Consider the following 22,025-nt stretch of genomic DNA (forward strand, 5'->3'; position numbering starts at 1 on the left):
GCCATGCGGTGGGGGGAAGGGATAAAGCGATCATCCCAGAGAATTGGAGGGGGGTGGGGGTTAGTTTGGTTTCTGCTGCTGCACATTAACAGGAAAACCGCACCACTCAACGGGCTTTGCTTGCTATGTGGGAAAGGAGGGCGCTGCTTTAAGGCTGCAGAAGCCGAAAGACAATGGCTTACCATGGCCACATGCAAGCCGAATTCTGTTGCCCGGACCTGCGTCTGTGATCTCTAACACCAAAGCCGCATGTTCTCTGAAATCATGGAATCCACCCGCAATGAAAGAGCTCATCTGAATTAGTGGAAGGACACGGTATCAAAGTACAGGAAAGATGCCAGTGAACGTGAGGCCATAAGGGACGCTCTAGATGAGAGGTGGCAGGCTGCAACACTGGGGCTGCTGCGTAATCAAACAGACATGCTCCGGCGTCTGGTGGAGCTTCAGGAACGGCAGCAGGATCACAGAGTGCCACTGCAGCCGCTGTATAATCTCCTTCCCCCCCACCATGTTCCATAGCCTCCTCACGCAGACGTGTAAGAACGCAGGGGGGAAGGCTCCGTGCACCCTCCCACTCCACTCCAGTGGACAGCCTAAGCAAAAGGATGTCATTACTTTGAACTTTTTTAGTGGCCTTCTCCTTCCCTCCTATCCTCCTCCCAAACCCCACCCAGGCTACCTTGTCAATTCTCTCCCTATGTTTATAATCAATTAATAAAGAATACATGATCGAAGGGGGGAGGGTGGTTTGCTTACAGGGAATGAGTCAATAAAGGGGGCAGGTTTTCAATAAACAGAACTTTCACACCGTAGTCTGGCCAGTCATGAAACTGGTTTTCAAAGCTTCTCTGATGCACCGTGCTTCCTGGTGTGCTCTTCTAATTACCCTGGTGTCTGGCTGCGAGTAATCAGCAGCCAGGCGATTTGCCTCAGCCTCCCACCGGCCATCAAGGTCTCCCCCTTACTCTCACAGAGATTGTGGAGCACACAGCAAGCAGCAATAACAATGGGAATATTGGTTTGACTGAGGTCTGAGCGAGTCAGTAACGTGCGCCAGCGTCCCTTTAAACGTCCAAATGCACATTCTACCACCATTCTGCACTTGCTCAGCCTGTAGTTGAACAGCTCCTGACTACTGTCCAGGCTGCCTGTGTATGACTTCATGAGCCATGGCATTAAGGGATAGGCTGGGTGCCCAAGGATAACTATAGGCATTTCAACATCCCCAATGGTTATTTTCTGGGAAGTAAATCCCTTGCTGCAACCGTTTAAACAGATTAGTGTTCCTGAAGATGCGAGCGTCATGAACCCTTCCCAGCCATCCAACGTTGATGTTGGTGAAACGTCCCTTGTGATCCACAAGTGCTTGCAGCACCACTGCAAAGTACCCCTTGCGGTTTATGTACTGGCTGCCTTGGTGCTCCGGTGCCAAGATAGGGATATGGGTTCCATCTATCGCCCCACCACAGTTAGGGAATCCCATTGCAGCAAAGCCATCCACTAGGACCTGCCCATTTCCCAGAGACACTACCTTTCGTAGCAGCAGCTCAGTGATTGCTGTGGCTATTTGCATCACAGCAGCCCCCACAGTAGATTTGCCCACTCCAAACTGATTCCCAACTGACTGGTAGCTGTCTTGCATTGCAAGCTTCCACAGGGCTATCGCCACTTGCTTCTCAACTGTGAGGGCTCCTCTCATCTTGGTATTCTGGCGCTTCAGGGCAGGGGAGAGCAAGTCACAAAGTTCCATGAAAGTGCCCTTACGCGTGCAAAAGTTTCGCAGCGACTGGGAATCGTCCCACACCTGCAACACTATGCGGTCCCACCAGTCTGTGCTTGTTTCCCGGGCCCAGAACCGGGCCTTGTTTCCACGGCTATAACCTGCCCCATTAACAGCATGATCTCCAAAGCGCCGAGGCCCGCAGTTTGATAGAATTCCATGTCCATGGCCTCATCACTCTCGTCACCGCGCTGCCGTAGCCTACTTCTCGTCGCCTGGTTTTGCAGGTACCTGTTCAGCATAAACCACACGATAACGTGCGAGGTGTTTACAATGTTCATGACTGTTGTCTTGAGCTGAGCGGGCTCCATGCTTGCCGCGGTATGGCATCTGCATTGTTCACCCAGGAAAAAGGCACGAAAATGTTGTCTGCCATTGCTTTCCCGGAGGGAGGGGGAGGATGTACCCAGAACCACCTGCGACAATGTTTTTTGCCCCATCAGGCATTGGGATCTCAACCCGGAATTCCAATGGGCAGAGGAGACTGCGGGAACTATGGGATAGCTACCCACAGTGCAACGCTCCGGAAGTCGACGCTAGCCTCAGTACATGGACACACACCACCGAATGAATGTGCTTAGTGTGGCCGCATACACTTGACTTTATACAATCAGTTGCCAAAAATCGAATTCTGTAAATTTGGATTAATCCCGTAGTGTAGACATACCCAAAGCATGCTATCTTTGAGTTTTCTGCCTTTAACTACAAGGCTAGAGAACATAATTTTCAGCATATATACACATAACTCCTCGCATATTTTCCATATAAACATCTCACAATGATTATGACCGCTGTGACACAGTCTTTCATTAAAGATCTTGCATGTCATTCTTTCGGTGAATCCAGGGGATCCCTGTACCCCAGGGCCCTCTCCCAGTTGGCATCAAGAGTTCCTTGGGTCAACCCTGAATCTACCTCTTTCTTTATTATGTACAGAGACTACCACTATACAAATAAGAGTACTTCCCTTAGACATTTGATAAGATACCAAACAAAAAACTTGACGGTTAAGTAAAAAACTGGAGGCGTCTGTGAAAGATTGGATGTCTTGAATGTTAACTAGCTAGCAGAAAGGCTAGAGTAACTCAGAGTAGATGGAAGGAAATCTTTTTCTATGGAGTGGAAAAGTGGGTCCCCAACAGCTTACTGCTAGGAATGATCTTGCTTGCTACACCCATAAAGTGATTTAGAAAGGGGAGCAAACTGCTTGATATTAAAAGGAAATCTTTCTATTGAATTCAACAGGAGTCGGATAAGGCCCAAAATCTATGGATGACAGACACTGGAAGGATAACAGATATTCTTGAGAATCTTCAGCGACAGGAGGATCTAAGCAGACTGGAGAAAAGGACAAAAGTATGTCATATAGAACTGAATGTGATTAAAATCAATAACATTACCCACTTCCATAGTGCCTTTCATCTGACGATTACAAAGTGCACGTTAAATTATTCCTTAACACTTCTATAGCACACTACCCTTTTTACAAATAAGTTGAGACACAGTGATTAAGTGACTTCCTCAAAGTCTGACAGAACCCTGAATCCTGAGTCCAAAATCATAAAAACATAACAACAGCCATACTGGGTCAGACCAATGGTCCATCTAGCCTAGTATCCGGTCTTCTGACAGTGGCCAATGCCAGGCGCTTCAGAGGGAATGAACAGAACAGGCAATCATCGAGTAATCCATCCCCTGTGGCCCATTCCCAGCTTCTGGCTAACAAAGGCTAGGGACACCATCCCTGCCCATCCTGGCTAATAATCATTGATGGACCTATTCTCCATGAACTTATCTAGTTCTTTTTTGAACCCTGTTATAATCTTCCCAACATCCTCTGACAAAGGGTTCCACAGGTTGTGTTGTGTGAAGAAATACTTCCTTTTGTTTTTAACCTGCTGCCTATTAATTTTATTTGGTAACCCCTAGTTCTTGTGTTATGAGAAAGAATAAATAACAACACTTCCTTATTTACTTTCTCCACACCAGTCGTGATTTTATAGACCTCTATCCTATTCCCCCTTAGTCATCTCTTTTCCAAACTGAACAGTCCCAATCTTATTAATCTCTCCTCGTATGGAAGCTGTTCCATACCCCTAATAATTTTTATTTCCCTTTTCTGTACCTTTTCCAATTCCAAAATATCTTTTTTGAGATGGAGTAACCAGATGTGCACGCAATATTCAAGATGTGGGTGTACCATGGATCTATATAGAGGCCATATATCATATCATCTATCCCTTTCCTAATGATTCACAACATTCTGTTAGCTTTTTTCACTGCCGCTTCACATTGAGTGGATGTTTTCAGAGAACTATCCACAATGACTGCAAGATCTCTTTCTTGAGTAGTAACAACTAATTTAGACCCCATCATTTTATATGTTTAGTTGGGATTATGTTTTCCATTGTGCATTATTTCCTATCCTCTGCGCTAGCCACTGAAATTTTTAGAACGCTTTGGACAGATTATAAAATAAATTGTATAGTAAACAGTTGTCTATGAAAAATTTAAAACAGCAGTTAAAAGTGTGATACTATGTGGTTTAACTAAAATAAAATGGACTACTTCATCGACTACTAGTTTCAGATATTTTTAAATGCCAGTGCTTAGTCTGCAATTGCATGCATTCCTCCATTATTAAGTCATTAAATATAGTTACCTAAGTCGATTTTTATCTGCAAGCAGCATATGGACATATCTTTCCAGAGAATGTTCATTTAATGCACAGCGTAGCCAGGCACGGCCTCTGCCAATATCTGTAGTAATAGTCCTCAGAGAGTAGAAGCGCTGTAGTTCATGTTTATTCAGAACTTCTCTTACGTAGTACCAAAACACTGGCTCTGCAAGATATATTAAGATTCAAAAATACACTTAACAAATATGTCTGGTCTATTTTCCTCTCTCCCTATCACAAAGTCATTAAAGAGAATACCATTTATATCATTTCTATTCTTACCTCCAAATTTTTATGCCAGTTTTTTCAAATATCATTCTAAAGCCAATATAATTACTATTTCATGCTTAAGCACACACAATAAACTGTCTCCTATCTATAGAACATGCTATTTTACTAAAACAATACAATTACCTGCTTATGACCTTGAACATAGATGAATCATTTCCCAGCTTGTTGTAACCCTTCAGTTTAGTAGCTTGCTTACTTCTACAGAATTTCTCTGAAGCTATTGACTGTAGATATTTGTGATAAGAATTATCCCTGCAGGATTCCACCTTCACTCCTAAATCTAATATATATTTAAAAAGTCATCCAATTTAACAGCAGGGCCAAAATTTCATCTGGGGATGCATATTGCTATCGTTTTTAAAAACACACCTATGCTCCAGAATTGATAAATTTGTGACTGATGTAAGATAACTTAAGTTTGCTGGCAACAAATTCTACTTACTATTAAAAACCTCCCATCAAATTACCGTATTGCAGTTAACTACCATTCTACTCTATATAGGTTCTCATACCATGCTCAACACTCTGACATCTGACCATTTTCCAGCAGTGCATTAAGCAATATGATTAACACTTGTCCTGTGTTTGTTCTCTCCTCCTGTCCCTAGAGGAGAAGTAGAGTGGGTTTTGGGTATGGTGGTTGTTGTTGTTGTTGTTTTTTGTGGGGGGGGAGACAGGAAGGAGAGAGAATTTGGTTTGTTTTTTTAAATATGCATGTTGCTATGTGTTTATGCTAGAGAAGGCAAGGTCAAATAAACGTGCCTTGTACTTGATGTGGAAGGTGGTGCAGATTGTGATGGTCATTATTTCTTGGGGGAGTTAATCCCACAATCTGGAACTGGCCCCCAAGAAAGTTCTGAATTAGAGGTAATGACAATACACAGGTCAAGAACAGCATACGTTTGTACAATAAAACACTTTTACTTCACCACATTTTTCAATTAAACTCAAGATGTTCTCAGGATACTTTTATGGCAGGTCACATCCTCCCAATTCACTGGGTAGAAAGGAGCAGCCATCTATTATCTTATTCCTTGCCATTAAAATAATATTTTTAACAAGTTATATGCAGTTTGACAATTACTACTGACCATCAGTATTGCATGAAATATATATATTGCTCAAAACCAAACTATACAGCAATATTAGCATTAGAGTTTTGTGACGATGCCAAATGGTCACAATTAGAGAAGACTGAGAAACTTCTAAAGGACCTAATAAAGCTAGACAATTGGCAACATGAAAACAGATTAAATTCAAGGCAGATCAGTACAAGGAAATGAATATGGGAGAGAACAATTTAAACTACTCCTACACTTTGCTGTTAATTTAGAAGCCATCAACCACTCAGGAGAGAGACACAAGCACCCTTGTTGACAGCTCAATGAAAACCTCTGCTCAATGTAAAATGGTAGTCAAAAACCAAATAAGATTTAGGTTTTTATTAAGAAAAGGATAGCGAAACCTCATACTGCCATTACATAAATTGATAGTAAACCCTTCCCTTGAATACTGTGCTCAGTTCTGGCCATCCCATCTCTCAAAGGATATAACAGAAATATAAAAGGTTCAAAGAAAGGCAATAAAAAAAAAAAAAATCACAAAAGGCATACAATCTCTTCTCAGGTTGGAAGTTTTTAAACACCTCAATCCTGTCACATCTTATTTGTCTTCTCTAAATTAAATAAGCTTGGTTGTTTAATGCAATTAATATTATAGGAAAGGTCAATCAGGCAGTCCTAGTTTCTCTCTGCTAATATAAAAACTTTGCAGAAGTTCACGCTTTTGAATAGGGATTGCATGCTGAGAGACACAGTTATTGTGGGAGCTGTTGGGGCGGTTAGCTGCTTTTTTAGGTTTATTTGCCTCTAATCTGTTAAAAGGAAACTAAAATGTTAAACTGGCATCTTTTTAATATATTTTTTGAAACCTAAATACAAGGCTGAATAAAAATAGAACCATATAACCTTGTGCAACTCAGTACCACAAGATATTATTGAAAAAAATTAGGGAAAAATATTGAAGTGTGAACAAGAAAATTGGCAGTTCCGCTAAATGAGATGAAAACATGTAAGAGATAGGAACCTCACACTTCAAAGACATATCAACCACATATCCCTGGGGTTATAAAGGAACTTCCCCCATGGGCATGTTTATCACAGACATTTTCATTTGGGGGATTTATACATTTCTGTGAAACACAGAATACTGGACAAGATGGACCACTGGTTTGATCCAGTATAACAATTCTCACTGTCCCCTGTTCCTTTACACACGGATCCTACACATGGACTAAATTTAACAACTAAAATGGAACTATTCACATGTGCAAAATTAAACATGTGCTTACCATGGATTAGGGCCTTATATAATGAACTAACATGGAAAAGATAAAGAGGGCCACACTATATGTGTGGAAGCTTTATTACTATTTCTGTAGCTCTGGTCTGGCTTGCATTTATTTGGGTCTCTCCATTTCAAACAGTTAAACGGGCATATCTAAGAAAAGAAAAGATTCCTTAAAATAAAATACATCAGTAGCAAAACTACCTCGATTTACTTCTTTTATGAAGACAGTCTCTTATGATTGTTTATGAAAACATGCATTCATTTGTGTTTCAGTAAGACAGAAAAACTGAAAGAGGAAATGAAAATGTTACTGGAATGAAAAAACAAATAGATTTCCCCTTCTGCTCAAAGCTAACAATCCCTCTGTTTCCTGGCACTCTGCTTATTGACAGCAATCAAGGCTTTCTGAAAAGGATGGAATTTCGGGCATCAACAGTTAATATTCAAAATTTATTGAATATAAATTAAATACTAGCATTACATACTATAGTCCAATATGAACATATTGATATAAGGTGGGATTTCCAAAAGCACTAAGTCACTAATTAATTGGGAGCAGACACACAGAGCTTTTGAAAAATCCCACCTCTCAGGTTTACAATACAATACAGTCTGACAATCACATACATAAATAATAATCAGGAAGATGATCTACTCTGTATTCAATGTATCCTGCATAAATGTGAGGCAATATACTGATATTATGCAAGTTACTCAAATATTTACTCAAATATTCACCCACTTTACACAAAATAAAGTTTACATAAATTATACATTCAGTTTTGCTCTATTTGATTATAGGTTCCATAAAGCTCCCATGTATTATACATTACTCAGCTGTGTATTACAAGGTTAGAATGCCATCCTGAAGTGGTTTATTGGGCAAGGACGAACTAATTTTGAAGTCTGGTTTCAGAAAGTACAAATCTATGGCTTTTTGATGGGGAGAAGGGGAAAAGCCCAAAGTTCACAACTTAGGCATTGTAACTAGCTTGTACTTAAATGTTTGCCTTGTAATTAGTTGGAAAATGCTTTTAAACATTTTATAGCATTTTTCACATTAAGTGGCATTGTACAATATTTTGACATTGCCTTTTCTGTGCTATGTGAATAGATTTTTTTAATTTCTTATTTATTCACAGCCAAGCAGGTGCAAAATTCTGTTGTTTTTAATTGGTCGTTTGATTAGATACTAATATTTTAATTCCCCCATACACACATTGATATAAATTAGTCATTCTTCTTTATAAACATATACAGAAAATGATGGTGGTTATCACAGAAGTCTTCTGCATTATGAATCATAAGACACTGTAGGGAGGGTAATCACTGCCTATAATACAATAAGATAGCATGCTGTAAAGAAGAAAGAATGTTTAAGATAAGAACATAAGAATGGCACTCTTGAGGGAATCCTGCACCAAAAAATTAAAATTCTGCACACAATATTTTAAAATTCTGCAAAATTCTGCATATTTTATTTGTCAAAATAACACTATATAATTGCATCAGTTGCAATTATTTTGGTAATGTATTTCAAAATACCTGTCAGCAACTATGTCTGTAACAATAAAGACAACAAAAATTCCCCCAGGAGTAGAGTGTTAAAAAAAACCCTACGACAACCCAGTTCCTGTATCTCTGCCCCCTCCCACCCAGAGCTGAGACAGGGGAGAGGGGGTGGCAGACACCCATACCTTCTGCCCACAGAGCCCAGCCATGGGGCACCCCTCAGCCCAGACACCCACAACCCCTTGCCCCCAGAGCCCAGCTGCAGGTACCCATGCACCCAGACACCTGCAACCCCTCCCTCCTCAGAGCCCAGTTGTAGGGCACCCCCGCACCTCCTCCCCACAGTGCCCAGAGGGAGAAACTGCCTGATGCTGGGTCACAGGCTTGTACTGAGTTTCCTGAATGCCGCCTCCTTCCTTCAGAGTGTGCTGGGAACTGTACCTGCTGGGAACCCTCTAGCTCCTCCTTTCCTGTCCCCTGGCGGGGCCTTCTATTTGCAAGCTAGGAAGCTGGGCTCTGCTGGATCCAGCAGCCCCTAGTGGCAGCCAGCAGTTCTGCAGTGCCAATTCTGCAGTGAAAAAGAAATTCTGCGCAGAACAGTACATAAGAACATAAGAATGGCCATACTGGGTCAGACCAAGGGTCCATCCAGCCCAGCATCCTGTCTGCCGACAGTGGCCAATGCCAGGTGCCCCAGAGGGAGTGAACCTAACAGGCAATGATCAAGTGAGCTCTCTCCTGCCATCCATCTCCACCCTCTGACAAAGAGAGGCTAGGGACACCATTTCTTACCCATCCTGGCTAATAGACATTAATAGACTTAACCTCCAAGAATTTATCTAGTTCTCTTTTAAACCCTGTTATAGTCCTAGCCTTCACAACCTCCTCAGGCAAGGAGTTACAGAGGTTGACTTTGCGCTGTGTGAAGAAGAACTTCCTTGTATTTGTTTTAAACCTACTGCCCATTAATTTCATCTGGTGGCCCCTAGCTCTTATATTATGGGAACAAGTAAATAACTTTTCCTTATTCACTTGCTCCACACCACTCATGATTTTATATACCTCTATCATATCCCCCCTTAGTCTCCTCTTTTCCAAAAGTCCTAGCCTCTTTAATCTCTCCTCATATGGAACCCGTTCCAAACCCCTAATCATTTTAGTTGCCCTTCTCTGACCCTTTTCTAATGACAGTATATCTTTTTTGAGATGAGGATACCACATCTGTACACAGTATTCAAGATGTGGGCGTACCGTGGATTTATATAAGGGCAATAAGATATTCTCCATCTTATTCTCTATCCCTTTTTTAAACATTCCTAACATGCTTTTTTGACTGCCACTGCACACTGCGTGGACGTCTTCAGAAAACTAACCACGATGACTCCAAGATCACTTTCCTGATTAGTTGTAAGCTAAATTAGCCCCCATCATATTGTATGTATAGTTGGGGTTATTTTTTCCAATGTGCATTACTTTACATTTATCCACATTAAATGTCATTTGCCATTTTGTTGCCTAATCACTTAGTTTTGTGAGATCTTTTTGAAGTTCTTCACAGTCTGCTTTGGTCTTAACTATCTTGAGCATTTAGTATCGTCTGCAAACTTTGCCACCTCACTGTTCACCCTTTTCTCCAGATCATTTATGAATAAGTTGAATAGGATTGGTCCTAGGACTGATCATTGGGGAACACGACTAGTTACCCCTCTCCATTCTGAACATTTACCATTTATTCCTACCTTTTGGTTCCCTGTCTTTTAACCAGTTGTCAATCCATGAAAGGATCTTCCCTATTATCCCATGACAACTTAATTTACGTAAGAGCCTTTGGTGAGGGACCTTGTCAAAGGCTTTCTGGAAATCTAAGTACACTATGTCCACTGGATCCCCCTTGTCCACCTGTTTGTTGACCCCTTCAAAGAACTCTAATAGATTAGTAAGATATGATTTCCCTTTACAGAAACCATGTTGACTTTTGCCCAACAATTTATGTTCTTCTATGTGTCTGACAATTTTATTCTTTACTATTGTTTCAACTAATTTGCCCGGTACGGACGTTAGACTTACCGGTCTGTAATTGCCGGGATCACCTCTCGAACCCTTTTTAAATATTGGCGTTATATTAGCTATCTTCCAGTCATTGGATACAGAAGCCAATTTAAAGGACAGATTACAAACTATAGTTAATAGTTCCGCAATTTCACATTTGAGTTCTTTCAGAACTCGGGTGAATGCCATCGGGTCCCGGTGACTTGTTACTGTTAAGTTTATCAATTAATTCCAAAACCTCCTCTAATGACTCTTCAATCTGTGACAATTCCTCAGATTTGTCACCTACAAAGGACGGCTCAGGTTATGGTGTCTTTGAAAAGTGTCCATGTAGCTTGCAGGGATTTCACTCTAGTCACTATACCTTTTAATTTCTGTTTAACTAACCTCCTCATTTTTGCATAGTTCCCCTTTCTGAAATTAAATGCCACAGTGTTGGGCTGTTGAGGTGTTCTTCCCACCACAGGAATGTTAAATGTTATTATATTATGGTCACTATTTCCAAGCGATCCTGTTATAGTTACCTCTTGGACCAGATCCTGCACTCCACTCAGGACTAAATTGAGAATTGCCTCTTCCCTTGTGGGTTCCTGTACCAGCTGCTCCAAGAAGCAGTCATTTAAAGCAGTGGTTCTCAAACTAGGGCCGCTGCTTGTTCAGGGGAAGCCCCTGGCGGGCCAGGCCAGTTTGTTTACCGGTCATGTCCGCAGGTTCGACCGATCACGGCTCCCACTGGCCGCGATTTGCCACTCCAGGCCAATGGAGGCTGCAGGAAGGGAGCCAGCACGTCCCTTAGCCCGCGCATTTCATCCTGAAGTGACATGTACCTAGTCAATATGGGAATAATTGAAATCCCCCACTATTATTGAGTTCTTTATTTTGATAGCCTCTCTAATCTCCCTTAGCATTTCATCGGCACGATCACTGTCCTGGTCAGGTGGTCAATCATAGATCCCTACTGTTATATTCTTATTAGAACATGGAATTACTATCCATAGAGATTCTATGGAACATGTGGATTCATTTAAGATTTTTACTTCATTTGATTCTAAATTTTCTTTCACATATAGTGAAACCCCCTCCCCATCACCACCTCCCCTCACAACCTGTTCTGTCCTTCCAATATATTTTGTACCCTGGAATGATTATGTCCCATTGATTGTCCTCACTCCACCAGGCTTCTGTGATGCCAATTATATTAATATCCTCCTTTAACACAAGGCATTCTAGTTCACCCAACTTATTATTTAGACTTCTAGCATTTGTGTACAAGCAGTTTAAAAATTTGTCACTGTTTATTTGTCTACTCTTTTCTGATGTGTCAGATTCTTTTTTATGTGAATGTTTCTCATCTGATCTGGCCCATACTTCATCCTCTCCTTCTGACTAAAACCTAGAGAATATCTATCAATAGACTCTCCTCTAAGAGAAGTCTCTATCCAATCCACGTGCTCCTCTGCAGCAATCGGTTTCCCCCCATCTCTTAATTGAAAAACTGCTCTGCAACCTTTTTAATGTTAAGTGACAGCAGTCTGGATCCACTTTGGTTTAGGTGGAGCCCATCCTTCCTGTATAGGCTCCCCCACCCCAAAAGTTTCCCCAGTTCCTAATACATCTAAACCCCTCCTCCCTACACCATCGTCTCATCGACGCACTGAGACTCTGAAGCTCTGCCTGCCTATCTGGCCCTGCACGTGGAACTGAAAGCATTTCTGAGAATGCCATCATAGAGGTCCTGGATTTCAGTCTCTTTCCTAGCAGCCTAAATTTGGCCTCCGGAACATCTCTCCTACCTACGTCATTGGTGCCTACATGTACCAAGACCACCGGCTCCTCCCCAGCACTATACGCAAGTCTATCTAGATGCCTCGAGAGATCCTCAACCTTTGCACTAGGCAGGCAAGTCACCATACGGTTCTCCCGGTCATCACAAACCCAGCTATCTATGTTTCTAATGATCAAATCTCCCATTACTAACACTGTGCAAATTCTGCATTGCGCAGTGGCGCAGAATTCCCCAAGAAGTAGAATGGCCATACTGGGTCAGACCAAGGATCCATCTAGCCCAGTATCCTCTCTTCCAACAGTGGCCAATGTCAGGTGCTTCAGAGGGAATGAACAGAATAGTCAATCATTGAGTGATCCATCCCCGTCATCCACTCCCAGCCTCTGGCAGTCAGAGGCTAGGGACATCCACAGCATGGGGTTGTATACCTGACCATCCTGGCTAATAGCCATTAATGGAGCTATCTTCCATTAACTTATCTAGTTCTTTTTTTAACCAAATTATAGTTTTGGCCTTCACAACATCTCCTGGAGTTCCACAAGCTGATTGTGTGTTGTGTGAAGAAGTACTTCCTTTTGTTTTAAACCTGCTGCCTATTAATTTCATTGGGTGACCCCTGGTTTTTGTGTTATGTGAAAGGATAAATAATACTTGCTTAGTCACTTTCTCCACATCATTCATGGTTTACAAGTATAAGTTATTTGTATTTTCAAGTTCTGTTCCCTAGGTCTGTCACTGGCTCTTCACATGGCCTTAAAAAAGCCACTCAACTTCTGTGCCATGGTTTACCATCTATAAAATAGATTATGCAGCTTCCAAGAATGGGTCACTAGGTTATGATTTATTAGTATAATCCTGGAGCATCCAAGGTAATGGAACAATCTATACCAGTATATTATACCTGAACTACATAGGGGGAGATGATGCAACAAAGAAAAGATAAAACACATGGGCACAAGAGTATCACTGACAAGGGGCAAGAGCAGAAGAGTTCTAGTGAGCAGGGAGAAGAGAGAAACAGGCACCTAACCTCTGCTTCTGTTAAGACCATTGTGATAACAGAAGTGTAACTGGGGGAGAAGAAAGAGGAGGAATTCTCTGCAAATATTTTGAATCTTCTCAAAATACTGTTCTACCCATTATTCAAACAAACACTGCAAGGAATGCAGACCCTTTATGCTAAAGGACACTAACAAATACCAAAATCTTGACTGAACATCAAAATGAAGTCCTGTATTGTTATTTCAATCCAAGAGAACACAAGAATAAAGGAACATCAAACTAGAGACAGAGCTGCGACACTACTGAGGAAGAAGGGACCTATAACAATTGCACATGCCTTTCAAGATTACATATAGCTACAGCCCTGAGAACCACATTCGCTCTCAAAGGGCAAAAATGTTTTTTTCAGAATCTTTCTTACAAAAAACAAAAATATAATATTTTATATATATTTTTAAGTACCACAGGCTTTTTAAAGATCCACTCAAAAAGGCTGCTCTTTTTCAAAGTGTATCTTTGGTAAAATACTCAGTTTGTATTTAATATGAATAAAAATAAAACAATATTAAAAGATCAGCACTGATGTAAAAAGCAGCATTGTAGATGTTTACAGCAATTCTGGATCACATTTTGTCATAAAATTTGCATCCATTAAGTTCAGCTGAGTTGTCCAACTTTTTTACTGCCAAAGATTGCTGCTAGAGCCACCTTTATACAGCAGAAATGTAGCATTCAGATATGTTAATCACAGAGTTCATCTATTCCTTTGTGTTATAGCCACCCTTAATACAAACCAGATCAGAATCATTTTCCTGACAGTAGTAACAGTATTAAATTACATTTGTACCTGTTTTGGAGATGCACAATCATTCAGAAAAATAAGTTTACTTGCAAATAGTCACTGACATATTGATCATATGTTCTCTTCAGTCACTATTCGGTGTTGTTAAATTTGCCTGCTGCACCACATCCACATTCTCACTCTTGACTGAGCTTCCACATGTTACTCATTATTACGGTTTCCTATGCAGCCAGAAAAAAAGATACTCCTCTCCTCGAAGTACAAAAAGAATCTCATATTACTGACAGGCAGCCAAGTAAAATGCTTTTTTTTTTTTAAATGGTTATATGAGCACATGGAAGCTTGGGAACAGTTTAGCTGAGCTAGGTAATGTGGATGGATATCTCAGAATTTTAAGATTAAGGAAGTTCACAGACGGAACAAGGAACCTCACATGCTTCTGATTTTACCACCAACCATACAGTGAGCCCTAAAGCATAATAGTTAGGGCCCTACTAAATTCACAGTCCATTTTGGTCAATGTCACAGTCATAGGATTTTAAAAATCATAAATTTCATTATTTCAGCCATTTAAATCTGAAATTTCACGGTGTTGTAATTCTAGGGGTCCTGACCCAAAAAGGAGTTGGGGGGGGGGGGGATCCCAAGTTTATTGTATAGGAGGTTGTGGTAGTGCTACCCTTACTTCTGCGCTGCTGCTGGTGGAGAGCTGCTTTCAGAGCTAAGTACCCAGCCAACAGCTGCCGCCCTCCAGCTACCCAGTTCTGAAGTCAGCGCAGAAGGGTGGCAATACCGTGCCCCTCCCACCAAAAATAACCTGGTGACCCTCCTGCAACTCCTTTCTGGGTCAGGACCCTCAATTTGAGAAACGCTGGTCTCCCCAGTGAAATTTATAAGTATAGGGTAAAAGCCCACAAAAGACCAGATTTCACCAGGGGGGAGGCATGACCAGATTTCATGGTCCGTGACACATTTTTCATGGCCATGAATTTGGTAGGGCCCTAAAAATAGTGAGGAATATAGGAGTGCATTTAAATGTCAAAGTATTGTGATCACCAGGAGCAGTAATAGGTAACTGTAGAATACGAGATCTTGGATTAGGAGAGGGCAGAACAGCTGCTGAACAAAAGGATGAGTTTGTTGATTGGAGGCTGGGGAGGCTATCCACTGAAGAAACTACCAATGGGAGGAGGGAGAAAGAAGCAAAGCATTCTGCCATCCCAATCCACACTAAAAAAAAGGCAACAACAGGTATAGAAGAAGCTAGGATTCCACAAAGATCTGAATAAGCAGCTGAACTTTTATTTGTTTATCCATTCTGAACCTCCAAACTGTTTTGAGTTTTGCCCATCACTACCGAGGAAAGAAATGTTCAAAGCTATCTATACAAACCACACTGAAAGGATAATTCAGAGAACGTGCACAATAATTTCCAAAGAAAGACAAGTCTTTAGGCTTCAAAGAAAACATTAATACAAGAGTCCAGAACACCAGCATAACTTATCTTAGCCCATGACCAACAAGAACAAAAACTGCATTAACTAAATTATGAGAAAAAAATAAGATTAAACTACAAGTTCCTATTGCACTTAACTGTATTTGTAATATGCCATAATTTGTAATTATGGAAACTGTAGGTGGAGGTCACAGTAAGTATAATAAATTCCACCATATAGATGGATTAAATGTCCAAATATATTACTTCAACACTTGTTACAGTTGAGTGACTTTCAGAAGCCTGAAGAAAGAACAGGAGTACTTGTGGCACCTTAGAGACTAACAAATTTATTAGAGCATAAGCTTTCATGGACTACAGCCCACTTCTTCGGAAGCCTGAAGGTTATGGTCCCTTATAATTAAGGCTACATTTTAGTCACAGATAATTTTAGTAAAAGTCATGGACAGGTCATGGGCAGTAAACAAAAATTCCCAGCCTATGACCTGTCCATGACTTCTACTATATACCCTTGACTAAAACTTGGGTGCTCTGGGGTAGGGGGCAGCCCAGGGGCACTGTACAGGTGTTCTGGGGCAGGAGCACATGGCCCGGAACCAGAGGTGAAAGTAAGCCGGTACGGGCCGGTATGGAGGACCAGTAAGAAATGTGCAGTCTGACTCCTCCTCCAGCCAGGCTGAAGATGCTAGGCTCCGGGCTTTCCCCCTGCCTGGCACTCAGCAGTGGCTGCAGGGACTCCCCTCTAGCTTGCAGCAGGGAGCAGGGAGACTGGCTGAGAGGGAGAAGCAAGCCTAACCCCTGCGTAAGAATAGTTTAAAATCAGCTGTTCCCTGCGCAGTTCAGCCCCTGGGGTTAGGAGCCATTTCTGGCATCCTTGTTAATTTCACTCACAATTGCTGGGGGTCGGGGGGTGTTTGACCATGGCAGGGGCAGTTCTTTTCTGCCCCCGGGATGAGGGGAATCTCTCCAATACTAATATACACAACAAATACAAGCATTTGGCTGCACAGCTTAAATCCTCCCCACCCCCCACTCAGCAGGGGCTCTCCCATCTAGCTGCCTGCATAAGAACATAGGGCGCAATCTCAGATCTCTTCTTGTTTTGTCCTGCCTGCAGAGTGCAGAGGCTGAAATTGACAAAACTTTCTCTAAGTATCTTGTATATTTCATGAAGGCTATTCCAGTTGTCCTTCATTCACCCCTGCACTGCCTTCCCCTACTACTAGCCACCCACTGGTGTGCCCCCTGCACTCTTTTATGTGCCTGGAAGGGAGATTAAAAAATCCTTGATATCTGACTTGCTAGGAAATAGGGAGGATCTAGGGAAAGCGGGGCACTGGTGAGCATGGTGCAACGCAGTCCCTTGCCCCCCTGGCTCCCTCTATGTGGGGGTATGGCACTCAAAAGCTAACTTTGGAACATCCACATGAATGTCTTCCTGGGAAAACAAAATCTTCTTGTCTTGCTTCACAGATCTAAATCTACTCTGATCCAGGTATGTTCTAAATGTATAGGTACAGTATGGATGGATCTCTCAAAAAAGAAAGCTCTTCAGTGTAGGAGTTGGACCAACAGCCCCCTGGGGAAGGACATACTCCATTAAGCAGCACACATTAAGCAGAAGTTCCTGAGGTGTTAGCCCAGAAACACTTGTCTCCTGCCCCCCCCCCTTAAAAGGGCACTGGCACCTTCCCCACAGGACAGTAATACATACAGTATGTATGTGTATGAATGTGTGTGTCACAAACAATGCAGCTGCAGCCTGCCGCCGACTGCCCTGACCCCAGCAACCGGCCCCTACTATTGTATTATAGAAGTATTGGAGATCCCCTCATCCAGGGGGCTGAAAAGAACTGCCCCTGCCATGGTCACACATGCTCCGCTTCCCCTCACCCGCCCCAACAACTGTGAGTGAAATTAACAAGGGTGCCAGAAACGGCTCCTAACCCCGGGGGCTGAACTGCGCAGGGAACAGCTGAGATTAAACTGTTCTTATACAGGGGGTAGGCTTGCTTCTCCCTCTCAGCCAGTCTCCCTGCTCCCTGCTGCAAGCTAGAGGGGAGCCCCTGCAGCCACTGCTGAGTGCCAGGCAGGGGGAAAGCACGGCCTAGCATCGGCAGCCTGGCTGGAGGAGGAGGGAAGACATGGAGAAAAATGTGACAGTGAGTTTTCACTTTTTCAGGCTTATTCCAATAATAAAGTTTTATTACAGACAGTATTTTTAGTAGTAGTAGCAGCTTTATTTTCTATATCTAGGTCATGCAATGGGAGGGATCCATGAAGTAGGTAGGAGAGGTGGGATGCTTGCTTGCGATTGGACCATATGGGTAAGAAATGTAAATTACTTTCACCCCTGCCCAAACCCCAGGGCTCCCAGCTGCCTCTGCAGCTGGTAGATCCGGGGGCGATTTAAAGGGCCCAGGGCTCCCAGCTTCAGCCGGATCCCCATGCCCTTTAAATCCTGATTTAAAAGCCCCGGGATTTAAAGGCCCCACCTCTTCTGGTAGAGGCCACGCCTCTACCAGGTGAGGCCCCGCCCCCTCCGCAGGACTCTGGAATACCAGTAAGTCCTTTAAGTTACTTTCACCCCTGCCCGGGACTCCCGCTGCTGCTGGGGGAGGGGGTAGGCTGGCGGGCTCCCTGGCGGGCTCCGCACGGCTCCCAGAAGCAGTCAGCATGTCCCTGCAGCCCCTAGGTGGAGGCATGGCCAGGGGGGCTCCGCACGCTGCCCCCACCCCAAGCACCCGCTCCGCAGCTCCCACTGGCCAGGAACCACGGCCAATGGGAACTGTGGGGGCAGTGCCTGTAGGTGGAGGCAGAACGCAGAGCTGTCTGGCCATGCCTCCACCTAGGAGCTTGTTGCAGCTTCTGGGGAGACCCCCCAAGGTAAGCACCAACTCCCTGCCTTAGCCCTGAACCCCCTCCCACACCCAAACTCCTGCTGCTGACGGGGAGGGAGGACAAGGGGGTGCAGTGGCCCGAGACTGCCCCAGCACCCGAACTGCTCAGGCAGCCCCTGGGCTAGTTGCACCAGCCACTGCAGAAGTCACGGAGGTCCCAGAAAGTCATGGAATCTGTGACTTCCATGACATACTCGCAGCCTTACTTATAATACCTTAAAACTGTTATCTCTCGGATGAGGAAGGGAAGACAAACACATCACTGGAGGCCAAGCAAAGGAGACATCATGAAGCTGAACTGTTTAAACACAAAGTGTGGATAAATAAATATGGGGGAATGAAGGGGAGAGAAGAAGAGGAGCAGAAAGGAAACAGAGCCCAACACAAAAGCAAAGTGTTCACTAAAAAAAGGAAGTATTTTGACCACAAAAATAAAAAAAGGCAAATAATACTCCACCCAATAGAAGCAGCATAAGCTTTGCTTTTAAAATTCCTGTTGAAGCTTACTATCTCATGCCCACTGGCATAAATTTTGAAAATTAAAAGCAGAATAAAATAGGGTTAATAATGGAACAATACCATTACAAAAGCAACATTACAATTATATAATGTTTAACAATATCAACTGTTACCAAATAAAACGTGCCTTGGAAAGTTCTTACCATAGAATTGTATGGACTGAGAACTCCTGAAAGTAATGGAAGAGATTTTGGGCTAAAACGGCTATAAAAATGAAACTAAACTTAAAAAAAATTTTCAGAGAGTTTATACTGCTATTTACAATCACTTTAAGAAAATAAATTCCAGCACGTACTAAGCTAGTATTAACAGCATCTTGGATTTTTATACCAATTTTTAGATATTCAAATATTAAACACTCTTCAACATGAATAAGTGCAACTTGCTACATAAAAGAGTGAATTAACAAGCATTTTTATTTTATAATGAGACTTCAGTTAAGTATATTAAAAATAGCTTAGAGTCTGGTTTGTTTTCTTAAACCCAAAAATGAGAGGCTATGTCAATTGCTTACACATAACAAGGATGATATTTTGACATTTTTCAATAGGTCAGTTGGAACAGTGCATTACCTGTTTCTGTTCTGCTGGAGAAACCTGCTGCCTGTTTGATTGCTGCTGCTGTTAATGCTAATCCTCGGCTCCTCTTCAAACCGTGCTGTAGTACAGCTTCAAACTGAGCACACAGGCAAGTCACTCTGCAAAGAATACGTGATTAATTAATTAAAGACAATGTGAAAAGAATAAAAATCAATCAATTATGTTTAGATTCAGTGGATTTAGACATCTGGAATAAATGCAGAATGTGCAGGTACATGCAGTATATCCCATTCATTTCAGCTCCTCTGTACATAACACAATTACATTTTAAACAGATAAACTTCAAAATTTACAACTATTTCATGATTTTTTGGAATGTGCGGACAATGTACATGTACAAGTTCTAGGCAATTTTACCTGTTTGTTAGTGATACTTTTGCTGTTTTTCAGATGTATTGTAATACATCAAATGCAAAGCTTATTTCCATTTGTGCAACTGGAACAGCGTCAAACCCACGACACATGAAAAAGCTCAATTTTTATGAGAAAAAGCAAACTACACAAAACTTGTCAGAGTAACATGCTTACACCTTCACTTATGTCTACATCTTGATAGCAGCTGAAATTTTAGATTTCAAGTTTTCTGTAATTATCTTTAAAACTTAAATTATTCAACACAACCTGCACTGCAAACCTGATTAAGAAAATAACATAAAAATGTATATTGACACTCCTCAACTATTTTAGGCATTATAAAATGAAGCAAAATCTGCCTAGAAAGTAATTTAGACTTTTTTTAAAAATTGATGTCAACCTTACTACTTGACATTTTAGTAAATTTAACTTATTTTTTAAAATTAAGCCAAAGTCCACTGTACTCCATTTCTGAATACACCTCTACCCCGAAATAACGCGACCCAATATAACACGAATTTGGATATAACGCGGTAAAGCAGTGCTCCGGGGGGGTGGGACTGCGCACTCCAGTGGATCAAAGCAAGTTCGATATAACGCAGTTTCACCTGTAACGCGGTAAGATTTTTTGGCTCCCGAGGACAGCATTATATTGGGGTAGAGGGTGTATGTCATAACAAATACAGAAAAAGCTTTGTTATCTGGCATGTTGGGAGAATGGAAGGTGCCAGTAAGTCAAAAATTCCAGGTAACTAAGAGGGAGGGAGTTTGGGCGCATGAGGGAGCTTAGGACTGGGGGTTGGGGTGCAGGAGGGGGTGCAGGCTCTGGGAGGGAGTTTGGGTATGGGAGGGGGCTCGGGGCAGGGTGGTGGACTACGTGAGGGGTTTTGGCGTGCCAGATCCGGGCAGCGCTCACATCGGGCATCTCCCTGCAAGCGGCGACATGTCTGGAGAAACACGGCTAGGAGGCTCTGCGCGCTGCCTCCGCCCGCAGACACCATCCCCACAGCTTCCTTTGGCCGCAGTCCCCAACCAATGGGAGCTGCAGAGCCAGTGTTGGGCGGGGTGGGGACAGTGCATGGAGCCCCAGTGGCCATTCTTCCACCTAGGAGCACTGACCACAGCCAATGGGAGCTGGTGGGGGGGAGCGCCTCTCCGGATATGTTGCCACTTGCAGGGAGCCATCGGAAATGCCGGTTTATAGAGCTTTCCAGTTTGGAAAATGCCAGATAACTCAACTTTTCCTGTATAGTTCTCTCACACTTTGTTTTGCCAAACTATGCATACTGAAGAATGCACTGCAGGCAGCTAGACAAGGAACAATAATCTCTCCGCAAACATTTGAGAGCTGTTAAGGGACAATATCAGGACTAATAGCTTTGATGATTTTGCTTCCTCTCCATCTAATCTATAAATTGGTTTGGACCAATACAGGAAAGAGCCCACAAATACAGGAGATCAAAAGAATTCTGGCAAGTTTAAAAAGGAACACTCTTTCAAAAAGGGGCGGTAATTATTTGGGGGAACCAGACAAACACAGGAGACCGCAGATAGGGATTTCTGAAGAAGTTAAATCTGCCTAGTTATCATCAGAAGACAGTACGTTTTTACATGAGATAGACATGCGTGTAGACAGTCTTAAAATTTGTGTTTTCTTCTCAAGCTTTGTTCCTACTGTTACATAAATAATACTTTGGTTTTAAGGAGGCAGTCTGATCACCATATATCATTGGTGACAGTAGGGTTAGTTTACGTCTGGGTTTTCCCAGACATTGCCTCTTTTTTGAGCCTCCGTCCTCTGTCTGGGCAAGCCCTGGAACCATGACAGGTTTTTACATATAGAATAACTTTGGTGAGAAATACTAAGGAAACTTCTTTTGCAATACTAATAAAGTATTAGTATAAAGTAACACATTATGGAAAAGATAAACAAGATGGAATTTTAATGA

At 42.4% G+C, this 22,025-nt stretch overlaps 1 protein-coding gene across 4 annotated transcripts in view; it reads right to left on the reverse strand.

Annotated features, from left to right (window-relative positions):
* The window catches only part of SNX29 (sorting nexin 29), a 490,357-nt gene that overhangs the window by 452,262 nt on the left and 16,070 nt on the right, over positions 1-22,025 (reverse strand). For 2 of the 4 annotated variants that reach the window (XM_054042041.1, XM_054042044.1), the window contains exons 4-5: positions 19,696-19,820; positions 4,443-4,623 (exon numbers count right to left, since the gene is read on the reverse strand). In XM_054042041.1, the coding sequence (XP_053898016.1) occupies positions 4,443-4,623; positions 19,696-19,820 (306 nt within the window). Of the gene's footprint in view, positions 1-4,442; positions 4,624-7,098; positions 7,175-19,695; positions 19,821-22,025 lie in introns of those variants that run through there. The other 2 variants (XM_054042043.1, XM_054042042.1) reach the window with 2 other exon arrangements.

The sequence above is a fragment of the Malaclemys terrapin genome, chromosome 10 (genome assembly GCF_027887155.1).
Source record: "Malaclemys terrapin pileata isolate rMalTer1 chromosome 10, rMalTer1.hap1, whole genome shotgun sequence".
In the NCBI taxonomy this organism is placed as follows: Eukaryota; Metazoa; Chordata; order Testudines; family Emydidae; genus Malaclemys; species Malaclemys terrapin.